The 19,915-nt window shown below is 39.8% G+C and overlaps 1 protein-coding gene across 1 annotated transcript in view; it reads right to left on the bottom strand.

The window, feature by feature from the left end:
• Positions 1-2,067: 2,067 nt before the first annotated feature.
• lhfpl6 (LHFPL tetraspan subfamily member 6) overlaps positions 2,068-19,915 on the bottom strand; it is a 59,383-nt gene continuing 41,535 nt past the window's right edge. The window contains exons 4-5 of the mRNA XM_036595724.1: positions 4,676-4,774; positions 2,068-2,724 (exon numbers count right to left, since the gene is read on the bottom strand). Of these exons, the coding sequence (XP_036451617.1) occupies positions 2,606-2,724; positions 4,676-4,774 (218 nt within the window). The 3' untranslated portion in view covers positions 2,068-2,605. The remainder of the gene's footprint in view (positions 2,725-4,675; positions 4,775-19,915) is intronic.

Raw genomic sequence — 19,915 nt, forward strand, 5'->3', positions numbered from 1 at the left:
TATGGTACCTAATATGGGTCACAGTATGATGTGAGGGCTTGGAAATAAGCTTATTTATACTGCACTGTTTCCAAACACCCTTCAACATAGACCTTTTCAAACACTGCTCTCTTTAGGGGAGAATTTAAAGTGAAATTTATATTAAAAGCACATTTACAATGAATAAATGTGGCCAAAGTTCTGCATGATAATTCAAACAAATGACACCCATTTCCATGGTTACACTAAACCCAAATCTATGGTAATGCTATACTCATTTCCATAGTTATGGTACAGCCATTTCAATGCTTACACTACACCCCTATCTATGGTTGCGCTACACCCATTTCCATGGTTACACGACACCCATTTCCATAGTTATGCTACATCCATGTCTATGGTTCAACTACACCCATCTCCATGGCTATACTACACCCATTTCTATGGTTACACTACATTCATTTCCATGGTTACACCACACCCGTTTCTATGGTTACACTACATCAGTTTCCATACTTATGCTACACTTATTTATATAGTTACCCTACACCTGCTTCCATTCTTATGTTACACACCTTTCCATGGTTACACTACACAAACACAAACACACACACACACAAACACAAACACACACACACACACACAGGCACCCACAAACACACACACACACACAAACACACACACACACACACACACACACACACACACACATGCAGGCACCCACAAACACATGTATAATTACATGCTACAGAAGTGTGCTAAAATAAGCATGTATGTAAAATATATAAAACTGTAAAAAAAAAAGTGAGCACCAGTAGAATTTCCTCTTTTATAAATAATAACACTACATTCTTGCAGCTCGTCTGCACAGCTGGTCACAGGAGCCGCGCAAAGTATTCTTTTAATCTGTGTTTTAAATCCTCAGGTTGACCTTTCTTACATAACAGAAAAGCGAGTTACGGCTGGTCTCCTCAGCGTTAGCATGTAGCGCTAAATGAAAACGTCACACTCTGGATAGTTTCTCATCAGTCCTGACATCTGTCTACAGCACTGAACTCCGCCGTTAACTACAGAGCTCAACACTACAGCCCAGAATTCCACACCATCAGTTAACAGCAGGGCATCCATCACCAAGAAAGAGAGACACAAATGCAAATACATCTTTCACAGTAACGCTTTCTTAGGGTTCTGTTCACCTCCGAACCCGGTAAATTAGCCTGTGCAGTAAAACACACCTCTGCAGGAATGAAGAACTGATTTTGAATGTGACAGACAGACACACAGATAGATAGATAGATAGATAGATAGATAGATAGATAGATAGATAGATAGATAGATGGGCAGATAGATAGATAGATAGATAGATAGATAGATAGATAGATAGATAGATAGATAGATGGGCAGACAGATAGATAGATAGATAGATAGATAGATAGATAGACAGACAGATACATAGATAGATAGATAGATAGATAGATAGATAGACAGACAGATACATAGATAGATAGATAGATAGATAGATAGATAGATAGATAGACAGACACATAGATAGATAGACAGACAGACAGAGACATAGATAGACAGACAGACAGATAGATAGATAGCCAGACAAGTAGATAGATAGATAGATAGATAGATAGATAGATAGATAGATGGGCAGACAGACAGATAAATAGACAGACATAGATACATAGATATATAGATAGACAGACAGACAGACAGACACAGACAGATAGATAGATAGATAGATAGATAGATAGATAGATAGATAGATAGATAGATACATAGACAGATAGACAGACAGATAGGCAGACAGATAGACAGATAGATAGATACATAGACAGATAGATAGACAGATAGGCAGACAGACACAGATAGACAGATAGATAGATACATAGACAGATAGATAGACAGATAGGCAGACAGATAGATAGATAGATAGATAGACAGACAGACAGATAGATAGTCTTTCAGTTTACTTACGTAATTGTGATGATGTATTTTATTAATGTAGGAATGATGTACACATTTAAATTAAGTACATTCAGTAAAACACTTTTCTCAGTGAATAACCAAACTGGGTGGATGTAATTCTCTGCTCGCTGAGCTTTGGTCATACAACCATATTTATTTACAAACACAACAAAACGAGTGATTTATTTTTCAGGCAAAAAACAGGATAAATACTTGAAAACAAACATCGTAGCTGTATCAGACGTTACAGTACATAATGACTGTCTGTTCTGAATAAACCCTCCAGTTCAAACGGTGTTTATTGCATGTGGAGATATTTAAGGCCAACAACAAGATATTAATATAAATACAGAATATAACGTCCATTATAATAAAAAACAAACAACACACACTGTAGCAGAATAAGTTCAGTTACATAGTGAGGACAAAACATTTATTGTACGCCAAATAAATGCAAAAATAAAACAGGTCTTATAAACGAGAGTCTTTAGCTTTAAGATTTAAGTATAATTTGGCTGATGATGCAGCCTTAAGCCGTGAGTGCGGTTTGGTGAGCTGTACAGGCGTACACCCTTTGGATCCCAAAAGGCAGGTCAAACGTCATTAGTCCGTAACGGCAGCTGCTCCTGCTGGTGTGGGTTCTGGTGTCGTGTCAGTATGGATACTGTTTCTGTTTCTTCCCGGCGAAGCAGGACAACCACGTACAAACCAGCATAGCAACTGCAGCTCCGGCACCCGTGCAGTAAAACGCCCAGCCGATTTCACAAGAACCTGCAGTTACACACAAACACACTGTAAATGCTTCTGTTCTGTTCTACTAAGTACTGGCAAATTAGAGGAATAGTTTAGGAAAAGTCAAAATCAGAGAGATAGATAGACAGATAGATAGACAGACAGACAGATAGATAGATAGATAGATAGATAGATAGATAGATAGACAGAGAGACAGACAGAAAGATATAGTCAGATAGATAGATAGATAGTCAGACAGATAGACAGATAGATACATAGATAGACAGACAGACAGATAGATAGAGATAGATAGACAGACAGACAGACAGACAGTCAGACGGACAGATAGATAGATAGATAGATAGATAGATAGATAGATAGATAGATAATCAGACAGACAGATAGATAGATAGATAGATAGATAGATAGATAGATAGACAGACAGAGACAGACAGACAGATAGATAGATAGATAGATAGTCAGATAGATACACAGATAGACAGACAGACAGATAGATAGATAGATAGACAGACAGACAGACAGACAGACAGACGGATAGACAGACAGACAGACAGATAGACAGATAGATACATAGATAGATAGATAGATAGACAGACAGAGAGATAGATATCATATCATGCATAAATGATATCTAAGCAAGTTAAATATCAATATATCTAATATTTCTAATTATGCAATTGTAATATTATATAAGATAATTTAGATAGATAGATAGATAGATAGATAGATAGATAGATAATCAGACAGACAGATAGATAGATAGATAGATAGATAGATAGATAGACAGACAGAGACAGACAGACAGATAGATAGATAGATAGATAGTCAGATAGATACACAGATAGACAGACAGACAGATAGATAGATAGATAGACAGACAGACAGACAGACAGACAGACGGATAGACAGACAGACAGACAGATAGACAGATAGATACATAGATAGATAGATAGATAGACAGACAGAGAGACAGACAGATAGACAGACAGATAGATAGATATCATATCATGCATAAATGATATCTAAGCAAGTTAAATATCAATATATCTAATATTTCTAATTATGCAATTGTAATATTATATAAGATAATTTAACCTATTTTTACACATTTTTACTTGTTTTTAGTTATTTTATCTGGTAAAAGTGTCATGTTTTATTGGCAGATCTTTTTACCTGTTTCAAATTATTTATTGAAATAAGCAAAATGATCTGCATTATTTTTCAAAACAAGATCAATTACCTGCCAGCAGAATTAGACATTTTGACTAGACAAAATAACTTAAAACTAGTAAAACATATAGAAATACGTTAAATAATCTTAGAATGTTCTAACAACAAGCTTTCACAGCAGTCTCTCACTGAAATTATGCATTTATTTTTCAATAACATTGGGCTTCATTCAGCAGTATGTTAAATGTGTGGTAGTAACTTTGGTGAATCAGAATCTTCGTGAAAACTGCGTAAGTGGGTTTAAGAAGAAATTTCTTCGTAAGAACGGTTGGTGAATGAGGCCCAAGGCCTTCAATGGAAATGTGTATCATTTACAAAATTGGAAGCAACTGGATTTTTGTCATTGTAGGTCAGCGGGTATGTCAAGATTTATAAAAGTGTTTTTATTATGTTCATACAATATACAATATACAATTTTTATACTTTGTTATACTGGGATGTTTGATATGAAGAAAGCTGAGGCCTGTTTTATCTCAGCCCTGCCATCTTTGTGGAGAGGTGTGAATTGCTTTTCTCAGAAGGGTTTCTCACCCCTGCCCTTTCACCCCTCATTGCTCGCTAGCAGCTCAACAACACTTTACACAGAGAGACAACAGAGTCCTAGCACATCTGATGATGGAGTTATAGGGAAAAGGTGCTTTATTATATTTAAAAAACTGCATCAATATCCACTCTGCTGGCATTATGTCCACTAGAGAGCCTGCAGAAAGAGGCTAGTCACTGTGTTTGATCTTCTTACCGAGCTGAAACTGGTTGGAGGTGTTGCTGCAGGTCTGTCTGACCTCCTCACTGTCCCAGCCAAGAGGATACAGGGCACATCCAGAGCCAATCAGCAAACCTGCAGATATAAAGAGAGAAAGAATCAAGCAGAGGAATGATTAGTTTTGGATGTAATCCTGGGATTAGTGAGTCCTGGACAAACGCAATTACAAGCACATACAAACATAGTCCAGGATTAAACTGCTCTAATGCCATCTTGGGTCTTTTAAAGGGGACCTATTATGTTCATTTTCAATGTTTTGGGCTCTACTAGAACAGATTTACACTTAAATGTTCCAAAAACACATTATTTTCCTCATGCTGTGCATCTCTATTCACCCTCTGTCTGAAACGCTCTGTTAGAGCTCCTGTGTCTTTAAGCCCCGCCTCCCGATGAGCCCAGTGTGCTCTGATCAAGACTTAGTAAGGTATGGGAACAAGATCCTCATGTGTGGCCACGACTTAGTAAGGCATGAGAACAACATAATACGTCGTGGCCATGAGTTAGCATGGGAACAAGATCATGCCTTATTAAGCTGTGGTCAAGGCTTAATTACCCTGTTCCCACACCTTACTAAGTCGCGGCCACAAATGAATGATCTGGTTCCCACACCTTACTAAGTCGTGGTCACATATTAGGATCTAGTTCCCATGCCTTACTAAGTTGTGGACATGACTTGTCTTGTTCCCACACCTTATAAGTCGTGGCCACGCATTAGGATCTTGTTCCCATGGTTTAATAAGTCGTGGCCACGACTCAATTATCTTGATCCTGCATCTTGCTAAGTTGTGACCATGCATTGCGATCTTGTTCCCATGCCTTACTAATTCGTGGCCACAACTTAATTATCTTGTTCTGATGCCTAAGTTGTGGCCACTACTTATCTCGTTCCCACGCCCTACTAAGTACGGGCTCCGTACTGAAGTAATCAAACACATTCAGTGGTGTTGAGGTCTGGACTCTGGGGTGGTCAGTCCATCGTTCAGCTTCTTTGTTTGATGTGTCCGTCTCCTTTTCTCATTGAGGTTCTTCTTGACAGCTACACATCCTTTCAGACCCACATCGCTGAGTCGTCTTCTCACAGTGGAAGGATGGACAGAAACACCTGTGGATGTTTTCAGATCTGAAGCAGCTTGATTTTCTCCTCTCTCTCAGAGATGAAAGCTTTAAGTGCTGTTTATCTGATGGGGGCAGTTTTGGGGTCGACCAGGTCTTCCAGGTGGTTGTTAGGAGCCACATTTTCGCTGGAGCTTTTAATCAGTTTTTGAACTCCATTTTTTTCACTTTGTTTTCTTTGACTTTCTCCTTCTTTATGCAAGCGGATTATCTTATATCTATTATCCACAGAAATATCTACTGAAAAATTAATGACGTGTATTTAATGGTCATTTTGACTGGAAATTAAATTAATGAAGGATGGTCTCTGGCTTTTGCACTGGATATGCTGTAATAATGTCTCATATTTATTATGCATGTATGTAAATATTCCATCTCTGTCATCAGAAAACTTCTCAGAACGAGAAGAAAAACTTTCAGATTTTATGTACATCTTTTCCACCAAAGCTGTTTATGCTTCGTGACTCCAAACAAATCCTTTATCACTGAGATAAACAGCACAAGAGGAGAACGCTTTCACTCTGTTTGACGTTCATGTAAACAACAGTGTTTAGAGTTGTTTAGTGATTTTTACAGCAGGACGCTGAAAAAATACCTGAGATCTGTGCTTATCTCAGTTCACCCGAGCGCTGGAAGGAGTGCGTAAGTGTGTGCAGGAGTAAATTATTCATCCTGAATGTTTATTTCATCGGGAATTCTCTTTCATGTTGCAAACAATTTAGCTAAGATTGAGCGGTGTGTAATTTAGCATTCCGCTCAGCCTGAAGAGAGCAGACTTTTCCCCCTGACCCTGGCCGGCCTGCGGGGAGGTAAATCCCCAGAGGATGAAACACCGTGGGGTGAATACTGCCAAGCTGCTGTGATCAGTGCTTAAAGGTGCAGTATTCGATTTTAATCCAATACTTTTTGATCAGATTTAGTAAATGTCTCCTCATGATCTGCTAGCTCTCCGCTCTGTGTGCATGCTGGAAAATATCCGCTGTTGGTACACAGCCCCAACTCTGTAAACGGGAAATATACAAAGTGGTTCGGACCGAACAACACAACACTGTTCCAGCCAATCAGCAACAGGGGGCGCTCCTATTCGTACACAGCGGGGAGGGGAGGGGAGGGGCTACAGGATGAACTCCACGTATCATTAAGAAGGAGAGAAGGAGAAGCAGCCAAAAAGGAGAAAATCTGAAGAACAAAGATTGAGCAAGAAGTTTTTAGAACACATTTTTCCACTGCACCCTAAGTAATCATTTAGCAGATCCATTCTGGTGCTTGGAACACCTGAAAGTAACTGCTGCACCATTTAAGGTGGAACTGGGTATCCAGTTTCACCAGTTCTGTTTACACATCAGCACTCAGCAGCTTCTCTGGCTCAAAAACGGAGCTGAATGTTGTTTTACATCCAAAATAAGTCATTAGTCTCATATGTGCCTCTTGTTCACTCGTGCAGCATCTCTGAGCGTCAGTTCAGTAAATATTACCGTCGATCATGTTGCCAGTATCAGCGAATTTCAGTGTTTTTCTGGCTTGGTTGAAGTGATAGGGCTGCAAGACCCCACTGCTGAGTGATACAGCTGACAGACGGAGGCGCACCGTAGGCGCACAGGCCCAGGTAGCGGTCTGCTATGCTAAAGGCTAAAACGAGGCTAAATGCTATCACTACGCCGAGAGTCCAGGAGTTCCTTCAGCTCCTCAATAACATTAACTCAGACTGTAAGTGACCAGCGGCAGACGAGTGACAGCTAAGCAGCCCTGTTAGCGTGTTCTTAACACCAAAAACTGCTGTTACAGATTCTACCATGAGCATTTTTATGGCTGCTTGTCATCCCACACTACCGACGTGTTCTTACGTCCTGTCTACTGGTGCGTACGCACGCGTCACAAACTGCTTTGTGTTATCAGTCACATGTATCACCGATACCGATATAGCATTTAAGTGCCAGTATCGACAACTATACTGATACACTATCGGTTCAACACTACGTTCTCCATGTATACCGTCAAGCCTAGCCTACTAAGCCTAGATCAACTTACTAAGACTGCGTGTGTTGCTGACTGAGATGATAGCTGAGCAGACGAGTAAACTCCTGGGCTTCAGTCACAGAGTTTCTGCCTCAAATCCAAACGGAAACAAGGCCAAAGCCTAAGAATAAACCGAGACTGTTTTCTGGGAAATATCAAAACACAGTGAAGAGGAAACAAACAAAAAGGCATTTATATTTACTTCACAAGTCATGAGCATCTAAGCACAAGCATGAAACAATCTCCCGGCTGAGATCCCTCTCAGTAAAAGGTTTCAGTCCAGCATTCAGCCTGATTAGCCTAATTTTACCAGAAGTGGAAACTGATGAATCATTACTTTAAACTCTTTACAATACTGGACTTTTTCACCCTTTAGGGGGGCATTTACAGTACGATCAAAGTTCGCCACATTTTACAGCCTGAGGAAGCAATTAGCTGACTGGCTACCTAATCTTAGCTAAACAGCTACTGTGTTCTTTTACTCTGTCTTTTCTGTATTGTTGTTTTAGAATAACAAACGTGACAGCTCTTTTTTAAAGTCACTGCGTTCATATTATTATCAAGCGTGCCTTTCGGGCCAGTAAATTTAAGCTAACATTCTAAGCTAACATGTTCGCTTAAGTAGCCAGTAAACTCAGCACATGCTCAAGCGAAGCCTTATTTCTATAGCAAATTTTAAGCTAATTGAGAAGTTTTCTTCTTTTAATTTATACTTTTACTTACTTCCAAAGTATCACTAAAGCAGCAACACTTAGTATTCAGTAGCTCCTCTTTCCCTTTTACACACTTTTACACTGCAGACATAACTTTTACATACTTTTTGTACCGTAATGATAATGTTTGCACCAGGGGAGTCACTAGAGACTTATGAATGAGGGGCTAAATACTGTATCTGTCCACTGCAGTGATAATGCTTGGACATGATTTTTTACTATAGTGAAAAGGTTTTGCACATATTTTGTACTGCAGTGATAACTTTTCTCACAGGTTTTGGTCTCTGTGATGCTGCGTGGCCTGAACACATTTCATTATACTGTACACACATGTATGATAACAGTAAAGTTGAACTGAACTGACTGACAATCTCACAGCTGAAAACTCTCCAAGTAAAGATTTCCAGTGTCCAGCCTGGAGCAGACTGTGGCTAGCCCCCTGTTGGCCCAGCAGGCTAATGCTTTTGTCCTTAGAATTCCTCAGATATCTCAGCTTTTTACTCCTGCTTCTCCACAGCACGGCCTGAAAATCAATTACACAGAGCCGTGCGCTCAAAACAGCGCCATTCAACCTCAATGAGCATGAATGGCTTTCAAAGGACCGATTTGGAAATGGAAATGGACTTTTATGCAGTTTCTGATTTTTCTGTTTTCATTTAGGGTGAATTTATGAACGAGTGAGACGTGACTCCAGACCGTGCCAGTATTCAGAGCACATGTGCTGATTGAAAATGAGCACAACTGCTGAGCCGCACCCTTTTACAACCTCACTTCGGCCCTTTTGTTTGTCTGAGAGAGAGTTTAAAGCGATAGTTTGGTGGAAAATCAAATTTACAGTTTCCCTCCTTTACCCAAATATAATCAATCAGCCAAGACCTGTTTGATGTCTGAAGTTTGCTTCATTAGTTTTAGCACTGGAGCTACAAGGCTAATGTTGCTAACAAGTAAAGGAAGCTTATATCCCACCAATCAGCATGGTGTGAACTGCATGACTGAATCATTACACGCATATAGGATACTGTTATCTGTAGAAATGAATTATGAATTACAGGGATGGCTGCTAGTGTTATTACAGGCATAAGCTAAAAACAATATATCATAATTGTAATAAATTATATCATAATATATCATTATTGTGATAAATTATGTCATAATACAATACGTGTTTCTGAACATACGTGTACATTGTCAGTACTTGTAGACACTGACCAGCTGCATGTTTCATTATAAAGAAAGCACGATTAGTACCATTTAACACCATTTATTGCCAAATATTGAATAAAAATCATTGTGTTTGATAGTATTTTTTTAAATGTAGCATTAATGGTTTCTTTTTTCTTTGTTCCAACTGAAAAAATAAATATAGTGACATATCGTCGTAAAAATTTTGTGAAGTATTATATTTTTGAGACACATTAAGCTCCACCACATATTTTCAAACTGCTGCTAACAGTGTTGTTGGGGCTCAACACGCTTGGAGGAGAATGCTAACTGCTAATTCTGTAATCTCAGCTAAAAGATGCCCTCTAGCTAGCATTGTGCTAAGTGATAGGGGGTGGGAGGACCATCATAACCCACCCAGAGAGAGCGAGGACAGTTATGCTGTCTTGGACTTGTGGCTACGGATGGCTGTGGTGTCACTGGGCCTCGAACTCACAACCTCCTGGTGAGCTACTTTGTCCATGTTTATAGATAACAGTGAGTCACAGTGTCAGAAACCACACAATCTGGTCTAAGGGTCATTCTACAGAAACGTTCACTTTTCTGTCTCTCCATAGGAGTCACTGGTGTCACTGATCCTCATTGGTGTTACCCATAATAAAGGAACACCAGAGACATTTTTAATGAACAATGCATTTTACTAAATAACTGCTACAGAATATCAAACCACATGTTGTCAATCATGGAAAATCCACTAAAATATGGAATTTAATCCATTTGTATTCTATTTTTTCACAATTACCTCATAATAAAGTCGGTCACACCAGTGACTTTAGCTAAAAGCTTCATATGAAATCATGAGCTAAATGAGAAAATCTCTGATAACTGAAAGACTCAGTGGACTCACCATGAGCTTTTCTTCATAGATCCTCAGAAAACAGGTAAAAGGAAGTCGAGTGATGTCATCAGTGTGACTTTTATTTCAAAATAAGAGATTTTTTGTTACGCAGTAACACCAGTGACACGACTCCTGGGAACAACTTTCATTATATGTTTTATAATGTTTATTTGGCATTTGTTTTCTTTATGTTATTTAAGTCATATATTTCATAGTCATGTATAGATTATTGCAGTTATAATTGCAAAAAAATATGTTTTTTACCTCAAAATATGGCCTCAGCCTTCACACATGACTGTGAGGACGAGCTCTTCTGTGGTGCTTGGAGTTCTATATGACTGATTTAAAAACCAATATTGCTAAATTAATAACTCAAGAAGGTGTAATCGTTAAAATGACAGTTTTATTTTAAAATATAAATAAATTGTGATCCTAATATGTTTTTCAAGTGTAATATGTCTGTAAACACTAGAGACACAAAAATGGACGTTTCCATAGAATGACTCTATTACTGAACAGCTCCACACAGGCGTATTAGCAGTTAGCACCATGCTAAATGTCGGGGTATAGGTTTCCATTATTTGTTGGCTACGTTAGCCTCGTAGCTCCAGTGCTAAAACTAAAGACTAAAGACAAACTTTAGAAACTAAACATGTCTTGGCTGATGGACTGCACTCGGGGTAATGCGGTGGTTTTCACTGAACTATCGCTTTAAGAAGTGATGCAGGTGACAGAATGGAAAATAATGACAAATAACGCAGCACGGAGAGAATCGGATACAGACACAGCGTTCCCCTAAAAGGACCGAGTTTTACTCAGCCAGGGCTGAGGGACGGAGAAGGGCCGGAAAGTTTGACTCGCTGGGTGATGATCTCACGGCTTTGTTTACTTCCTGAGTGCTGAAGTGAGGAGTGAAGAGCTGATGTGTCTCTAAAGCTCCTCAGGCCTGTGTTTGTGTTCACTCTTCAGCCTGGCGTTAATCCGCCGGCTCTCAGGCTCAGTCCTGAGGCACCGCAATCAGTTTAGCGTGACCGTAACAACATTTGCTACTTTCTTCTGGAATTAGCTACCAGATATCTGATACCAATCATGTTTATAGATCACAGTGAGTCACACAGAGACCGAAACCACGTAATCACGTCTGTTACACATCACTGAACAGATCCACACGCTTTGAGGGAGGAGAGTGATTCTTTAGGTATGCAGTTAGCCTCGTAGCTCCAGCGCTAAAACTAGAGAAACTAGCATGTCTTGGCTGAATGACTTTAATCAAATTTGAAAGAGAAAAAGAGAGAGAGAATGAGTGAGAAAGAAGAGCAAATGAGAAAGAGAGGATAGAGAAAAAGAGATAGACAACGAGGGAGGAGAGAGATAGAAAAACAATGGGAAAAGGGAGAGAGAGAGAGAACAAGTGAGACAATGACAGAAAGATGAGGGAAGAGGGAGAGAAAGAGAAGAAAACAACAGTGAGAGAAGTGAAAGAGAGAGGAGCGAGGAAAAAAGAGAAAGAACCAAACAATATATATTGAGAGAGCAATAGAGAGAAGAGGAAAAGGGAGAAAGAGATAGAACAGGGGGACAATGACAGAAGAGGGAGAGAAAGAAAAAACAAGAGGGTGAGAGAAAAGTGAAAGAGGGAGAGGAGTGAGGTAAAAGAGAAAGAGAAAAATATAGAGAGATACAGAAAGAGACATAAGAGGAAATGGAGAGAGGAGAGCAGGGTAAGAGAAAGAGAGAAAAACAGATAAAAGAAAGAGTAAGACAAAGAGAAAGAGAGAGAGGAAGATAGAGAGAGCAAGAGAGAGACAGACAGATAGAGAGAGAGAGAGAGAGAGCGGCAGATAGAAAAAAGAAAGAGTGAGAGAGGGAGATTGAGAGAGGCAGATAGAGAAAAGAGAGAGTGAGAGAGAGAGGGAGATAGAGAGAAGAAAGAGCGAGAGAGAGAGGCAGATAGAAAAAAAGAGAAAGAGTGAGAGAGGCAGATAGAGAAAAGAGAGAGTGAGAGAGAGAGGGGGATAGAGAGAAGAAAGAGAGAGAGAGAAAGAGAGAGAGAGAGAGATAAAATTTCTGTTTCACCTCTAAGGATTTACACCTTGTTCACACATACAGAGAAAAAACTCCGTCTTGGTAGAGGCCTCAGAGTTCAGCCTGGTCACTCTACAGACCAGCTGGACAGCGGAGGGTGTTGGAGGTTGTATGTTGGGGGTGAATATTATGACTGGATCTCAGTAGATCCTGTCATAGTTTTAACTTTATATCACTTTCATACAGCAGCTTTCCAAAGTAACTATGAAGCAAAGAAGCCCCAGCCTGGTTTCAGATCTATGTTTATAAAAGGAATTTTCTGCATAACTCAGTGTGTGAGATGTAAACAGAGTGATTCAGAGTGGTTTGGTGTGAAATGGTTCAGATGTCTTTACAGTGGTGGTGATAGGAACCAGGGGTCGCCATGACTACAACACAAATATAGACATTTACTATCCAGAACCACCAGTGAACCTACACGAGTCTTCTGCGTTCATATGGAATGTTGATGATGGAAAATAGTGGAAAATCTGAAATAATAAGTTTTCTTTGGGGACTATTTTGCCTCACAACACCCTGCATATTATGTATCCCTCCATCACGAATGGATTTTAAGGCCAAAATCTTCATCAGGCAGTGAATTCATAACCATTTCATGTAGGAACTTTCTGTGAGGGAGCTTTTAGAGGTGGACGTCTGGTTCCTATCACCACCACTGTGAACAGTTCTGACTCGGTAAGGTTCTCTAGAATGGAGCATTTCACACCAAACCACTCTGAATTACATCTTAACCAGATACTGCTTGCACTACAAAAGCAGTTTTAGCAGCTTAGAGTAAAGCGACAATGTTGTGCAAAAGTGCGCACGCCCCTGGTCAAATTACATGCTGTGTTGATGAAGTGAAAACGTCTTCTACAGTAAACACACTTCTGCACATTTTAATGCACAATTACTGTTTATTTGCTGAATTTACCATTTTTGGGGAAAATAAGACATAAAATATGGGCAAAAGTTTTGGCACACTTTATGTTTTGCAACGTGTTCAACTCAGCAAATATGTTTCAGCTAGAAAATCAGCAAAATGTGTAAATTGGGGGGTGTGGGAAACCGTGTCACAAAGGTTGCAGAGCTTAAAAAGATACTTAAAATATCAGACACAGCTCCAAAAGTCAGTATGTACATTTACACAGTCGACCTAAGTTTAAATAACACTTTTCCCTTCTGATTCTCTGATTTTTCTCTTTTTATTCTGTTTCACATTCGCTCTACATCTGTAAAACAGCTCATCACAAAACCAATTTTTTAACATTTGAGAAACCATTTTCTAATATAAAACAATATTTTAAGAGGTTTAACCTCGGAGTTTGTATAAAACAAATTCATCTTTACTTTTTATATCATTAATGTTATACTACGTTTAAAAATATGTATAAAAATATGTATTTTCTTTAAACTATTAGTCACAGAGATTTTGGTCACTGGTGTTATCAGTGTTGTTTTAGCACAGTATTTTCAGCTCTATTAATCTGCTTCTTTGGGTCGAGGCTCATCAGAGAGGAAGCATCTCAAGGCATGAGAAATCGAGTCACACTCGCTCACTTTATTTCATTAATTTATTAATAATTCTGTTTATCAGGCAGCTCATAACTTCTATGTGTCACCAGTGTTACATGCTTTAATGGCTGAGTGATTAATATTTTGTCAAAATAATGCCAAATCATCATTTTTATCACTGATTTTAAATAGTTACACAAGGTCACCTGATCAGCCAACAAGTCAGCCAGTTTACAAAATCCTCAGTTTTAACCAGAATAAACTGGAGTCACTGTCACTGGTGTTACACCATATTCACCAGTGACTGTAAAATATGTTTGGAATTAAGCTCCTTTCTGCTTATATGATAATAGGAGATGTTTTAAGGTTTAGTTTTGGGATGAAAGAAGCTGATTTTTCAAAGATGTATCCACCTGAATTCCCACTCCAGATGGAGAACGACTCACGTATGACTGTGTGGTGAAAACACGTGTTGTTGAACACTTTGCACGGGTGGATATAATCACCTTTACAGAGCTGCCTTCGTCGCCTCGTCACAGTGTTTTTTAGGACGTGTGAGTTCACATCAGCAGCGTATGAGGTTGTGGAGAAGAGCAGATGGTTGTGGATCAACACTGCGCTGTTCGACAGCACTGTGGGGAACAGGGGCGCTAAACTAGCAGAGCTGACGGGGCCTCGACAGCTGTGACGGTGTTTTTTTTATCTGGAATCTTCTCAAGCAACACCTCAAAGTGCCACCAACACGTGCTCCCATCAGAGAGAGCCAGGCAGACTGAGCGAGCCTCAAGGCCTGGCTTTTGTCCTGAGGAGAAAGCTGAGATGGAAAGCGGAAGAAATGAGACATTTACAGCTGCGCTGCATCCTGAAGGCTCATTGAAATGCAAGGTGTGAGGCCTTATGAATAAAGGAGGCTGAAATATTGTCGTCCCGGCGATGGCGGTTTTCGTTTATGCTGTGCCATTTGTAAGATAAATGAGTCGCGCTTTATATTCCACTCTAACGCCTTCGCAAATTACGCTTTAACGCCATGCATTATAAGGCGCGCACGAGTAATGACCTAGATAAACAAAGCGAGAAATTGCTGTCGGGAATGTTCGGGACAGCCAGAGAATCGTAGGTGTTCGTGAGACACTCGGGAGATAACACGTATCTCAATCTTTCACCGACGTATCGCTCCACTTCTCACTCTCGTATCTGCGGTCAATCAGTGGCTCTCTGTTCTGCATTAACCCGCAGTCATATGTGAACGATTATAGAAGAAAGCAAGAGGGGAAAAAAAGCAGAAAACATTATGGGCATTATGGGAAACGTCTGCAGTTTGCTTTCCCTTTGCTGGAAGATTTCCCTCGTGACTTCTCCGCTCCCTCCCCCCGTTTCCCACGACCCCCCACTCCTAAATAAGGAGCAAATTAGAGGGTGGCAAAACTGTCAGTCGAGCTATTTTTAACCAGATTTACACAAATAAAACCAGCTGAGAGTCCTTGCCTTTCTCAGGCATTACACTGAAAAAATAGGCAGAGAAATAAAAAACTGGAAATATTTAAAAAGCAAAGAACATTTACTCAGCAGTGGAATATAAACAATAAATGTTCTTAGCGCATCTATTTTCAACAAAATCAAACCAAAACATTCCAAATGATGCAGTTGATGCAGTTCAGGCTCCACCTTCAGATCGGTGTGTTTTACACCTCAAAATTAATTCTAAGATGCAAAATTAAAGTGTAAGATGTAAACAGAGTGGTTCAGAGTGGTTTGGTGTGAAACGCTCTGTTCTAGATAAACTTACCGAGTCAGAACTGTTCACAGTGGTGGTGATAGGAACCAGACGTCCACCTCTAAAAGCTCCCTCACAGAAAGTTACTACATGAAATGGTTATGAATTCACTGCCTGATGACTGAGACACTGTTTTATGATAGTTTTGTGAAGATTTTGGCCTTAAAATCCATTCATGGTGGAGGGATACATAATATGCAGGGTGCTGTGAGGCAAAATAGTCCCTAAAAACCTTTTTTTTACAGACTTGTTACTATTTTACCCACCAACAACTTTCCATATAAACTCAGAAGACTCGTGTAGGTTCACTGGTGGTTCTGTATAGTAAATAAAATGTCTATATTTGTGTTGTAGTCATGGCGACCCCTGGTTCCCATCACCACCACTGTAAAGACATCTGAACCATTTCACACCTAACCACTCTGAATCTCTCTGTTTGTGGGCATGTAAACCATTTGTAAGGTTCTTTTTTTTCACAAACTACCACTCTGAGCAAGCAAACACATGAATATGAATATACTTCACACATCAGGGTCCTTTTATTGTTACTCTAATGAAATAGATTAATAATAAGTGCTCGGAAACTCCTGCAGTGCATCCGACAATAAAGGCAGCAGAGCTTCTTTTATGCAGTGATAGGAAACACAGTAAAATCTCCGCTTCCATGTGCTGATCCATTTTACTGACCGACGTGGACACGCAGCTCACCAACTACTCTGGAGGACTGATTTTAATCAGATAAAGTAGAAGTAGAATGGCTCACCGCTGAGAAGTCAGGGGAGATAGTTACAAAGCTTATTTTTTCTCCAAAAGCACAAAACTTTGTCCTGTTTTGAGTCAGTGAGTTGCGGCAAGTCGACAAAACTCTCTCTCTCTCTCTCGCTGTATGTTTTTGATGTTGGGCTGTCAGGCTGTTTGTAGGCCGCGTTTCGCTCCACGGTGGAACTGCGAGGGCTTACAGCAATGTCAGACGTCTAGCAAATCACTTTGATGTGTGCATAAATCTCCCTCCCTCTATATTAAAAAGGCCCGGGGCCGGCTTCAATCGGCTCTGATTGAGAACAAACACGGCCGGGTTTTAATTCCGACGCCAAGCTCGACGAGTCGCTTGTTCTGACATCACCGTATTTTACGCGGCACAGAGGCATTCATAGACTTCTGCTGCTTATTAAAAGGGCTTTCGGATCATCCATCACGTACAGGCCCTCTGTTATGACTTAAAGTACATCTCTGGCCCCGAGCCCTTCTTTCTAGTTCTCTCTCACCCCTCTCTCTCTCCCTCTCTTAGTCATACTGGGCTGGGAATGAAAGGCATACTCCAGGGTTTCGGTAAGAGACCAAGTTCATAAGGCCCAAAAGAGGAATACCTGGTGGGCTCAGTGCAGAAAGGGGCCAAATCTGAGGCTCTGCTCCTTTTTAGCATGTAGCCGAAAGGCTGGCTTTGCACGCCGAAGCTAGCTGGGTTGTGCAAGTGGCATAAAACATGATTTCCATACACAGGGTAATTGAAAATAATCTAATTTGCATGTGACAGACACAGTTATTCCACTAGCTAGCAATATTACACTGCATAAAATTATCTCTTGGCAAGTGAACACACATTAAATTAGGCATTATATGGAATATTTCTCACTATGAGGCTGATTTGAGAACATTACAAGACTGCTGAACCTGTTTATAGACATTTTTCTTGTTTTAAGTGATTTCATCAAGTGAAATGATTCCATTGGGAGATAAATAAAGAAGTAAAAATAAAGAAGTGATCTTGAAGTGAAGTAAAAAGTGAGGTAAAAGTGAATTAAACTTATATCAATGCTATTGTAATTGTAAGACCACTTGATATAATCTGCAACGTGGTGGCTAATATTTTTCATTAGTTGTCCTACGTAGTTTGCAATAACAGCAGGCAAACAATGCAGAACAATCACAACACAAGCAGCTGTCATGTTAGCATTAGCAATCTAGCTAGCTAAGCGGGTTAAGTGAAGTGGTTACCAGCAAATAAGCAGCATCTTCAAAAGCAAAACAATCAGTTATTACAACTATCTGAAAGTATCAAAAGCAATTAGCCTTTGGCTTGTGCCTGTAACCAAATCACAGCCGTGATGTTATTGGCGATAACACACTCCTCGAGTGTTCTATTGGTTTTATACAACAGTTAAATAAATACAGTAATAAATTAATAAACTGGGTCGTGAACGCGGCGTTTAATATGTTTTAATGTTCGCAGTTCCTTCACCAAATTATAGTTCCTTAACGAGCAGCTTGTTGCTACGTCAGAGTAACGAGCTCCGCCCACTCGCTGCACAGCCGGCAGTTCGTTCTCCAGCTCCTTACACTAAATTCCCAAACTGTCATCACCACTGAGCAGCTTTTCAGTCGGCAGCTGAGACAGAAGAACAGCTAAACAACCTGGAATCAGCCAGAAATGAACCCAATACCATTCGTGTAGTCTGATCTTCAGAGTCTGACCAAATCGGACTGAGCCATCAAACTGCCGCAATATCAAGTTTAGCTCAGTTTTGTCAGTTTTTGCCAGATCAATATTAATGTTGTTTTGTTCCAGCCAGTCTGTAAAGCATCTTACAGCCCATTTAGTTTGGCGAATGGTGTTGGGTTCATTTCTGGCTGATTCCAGGTTGTTTAGCTGCTCTTCTGTCTCAGCTGCCGACTGAAAAGCTGCTCAGTGATGACAGTTTGGGAATTTAGTGTCGGCTCATCTTCAGAGTCTGACCAAATCGGCTGTCGGTCAAATGTGATCTTAAAAGTGTCCATTTTCTGTTTGTGGCAAAGTAAGAAGTAAAAATGTTTGAATGGCTTGAGCCATTTGGGCGTCTCAGCAGAGTGATACAGTGTTTGTGAAAAACCAGTGATGTTATGGCGAAATAACAGCATGATTAAAATGCTTCTCAACCAATCAGCTTGCGTGGCCGGAACTAACTGTTGTATAATATAACTAAAGTTAAAGCTGCATTTTGTAAGTTTTGGGGATTTGGACCTCTCTGGTGGAAATGTGTAATTGCATGCCAAAAACATTTCGTAACGTAGGTTTTGCTTCGGACCTCTTCCCTGAGTGTATGAATATATGATGGTGAGCACACTGAAGGAGAATTCAACGAGAACTCAGGCTCGCGGAACTTATTTGTTTTTATTTTCCCAACTCATAAATATTATTTTATATAATGCAGGTTGAACTATCTGAGATTTGTGAGGAGCAAATTTAGTCCATTTGCTACTTATTAAACTTGCTAAGATGGGCTTTTGAATTTCAATTTACAGTTTGCTTTGGCTTTACACTTCACAATCAAATACAGAGGGACCCAATTTGGGCCTGAGAGCAAAAGCTACAGCACTGAAATACCCACCAGTATCACACACCATCTGCCACCTTACACACATATATATAAAACAGCTAATAAACACTTCTAAAATAAACCTGATATGTAGTCATCCTCTTGTTGCGAGAAGCAATAAAGTGGTGATGATTAGCTGTAGACAGAAGGATGACACTGCTGGTTCAGTGTAGAGACTCAGATGTCTTTACAGTGGTGGTGATAGGAACCAGGGGTCGCCATGACTACAACACAAATATAGACAATTTATTTACTATCCAGAACCACCAGTGAACCTACACGAGTCTTCTGAGTTTATATGGAATGTTGATGATGGGAAAATAATAATAAATCTGAAATAATATGTCCTCTTTGGGGACTATTTTGCCTCACAGCACCCTGCATATTATGTATCCCTCCACCATGAATGGAGTTTAAGTTCTCAAAACTATCATAAAACAGTGTCTCAGTCATCAGGCAGTGAATTCATAACCATTTCATGTAGTAACTTTCTGTGAGGGAGCTTTTAGAGGTGGATGTCTGGTTCCTATCACCACCACTGTGAACTCATTTCACACCAAACCACTCTGAAAGACTCTGTTTACATCTAAATGATGAAATGTTGAATAA

The sequence above is a fragment of the Colossoma macropomum genome, unplaced genomic scaffold, assembly GCF_904425465.1.
Source record: "Colossoma macropomum unplaced genomic scaffold, Colossoma_macropomum, whole genome shotgun sequence".
NCBI lineage: Eukaryota > Metazoa > Chordata > Actinopteri > Characiformes > Serrasalmidae > Colossoma > Colossoma macropomum.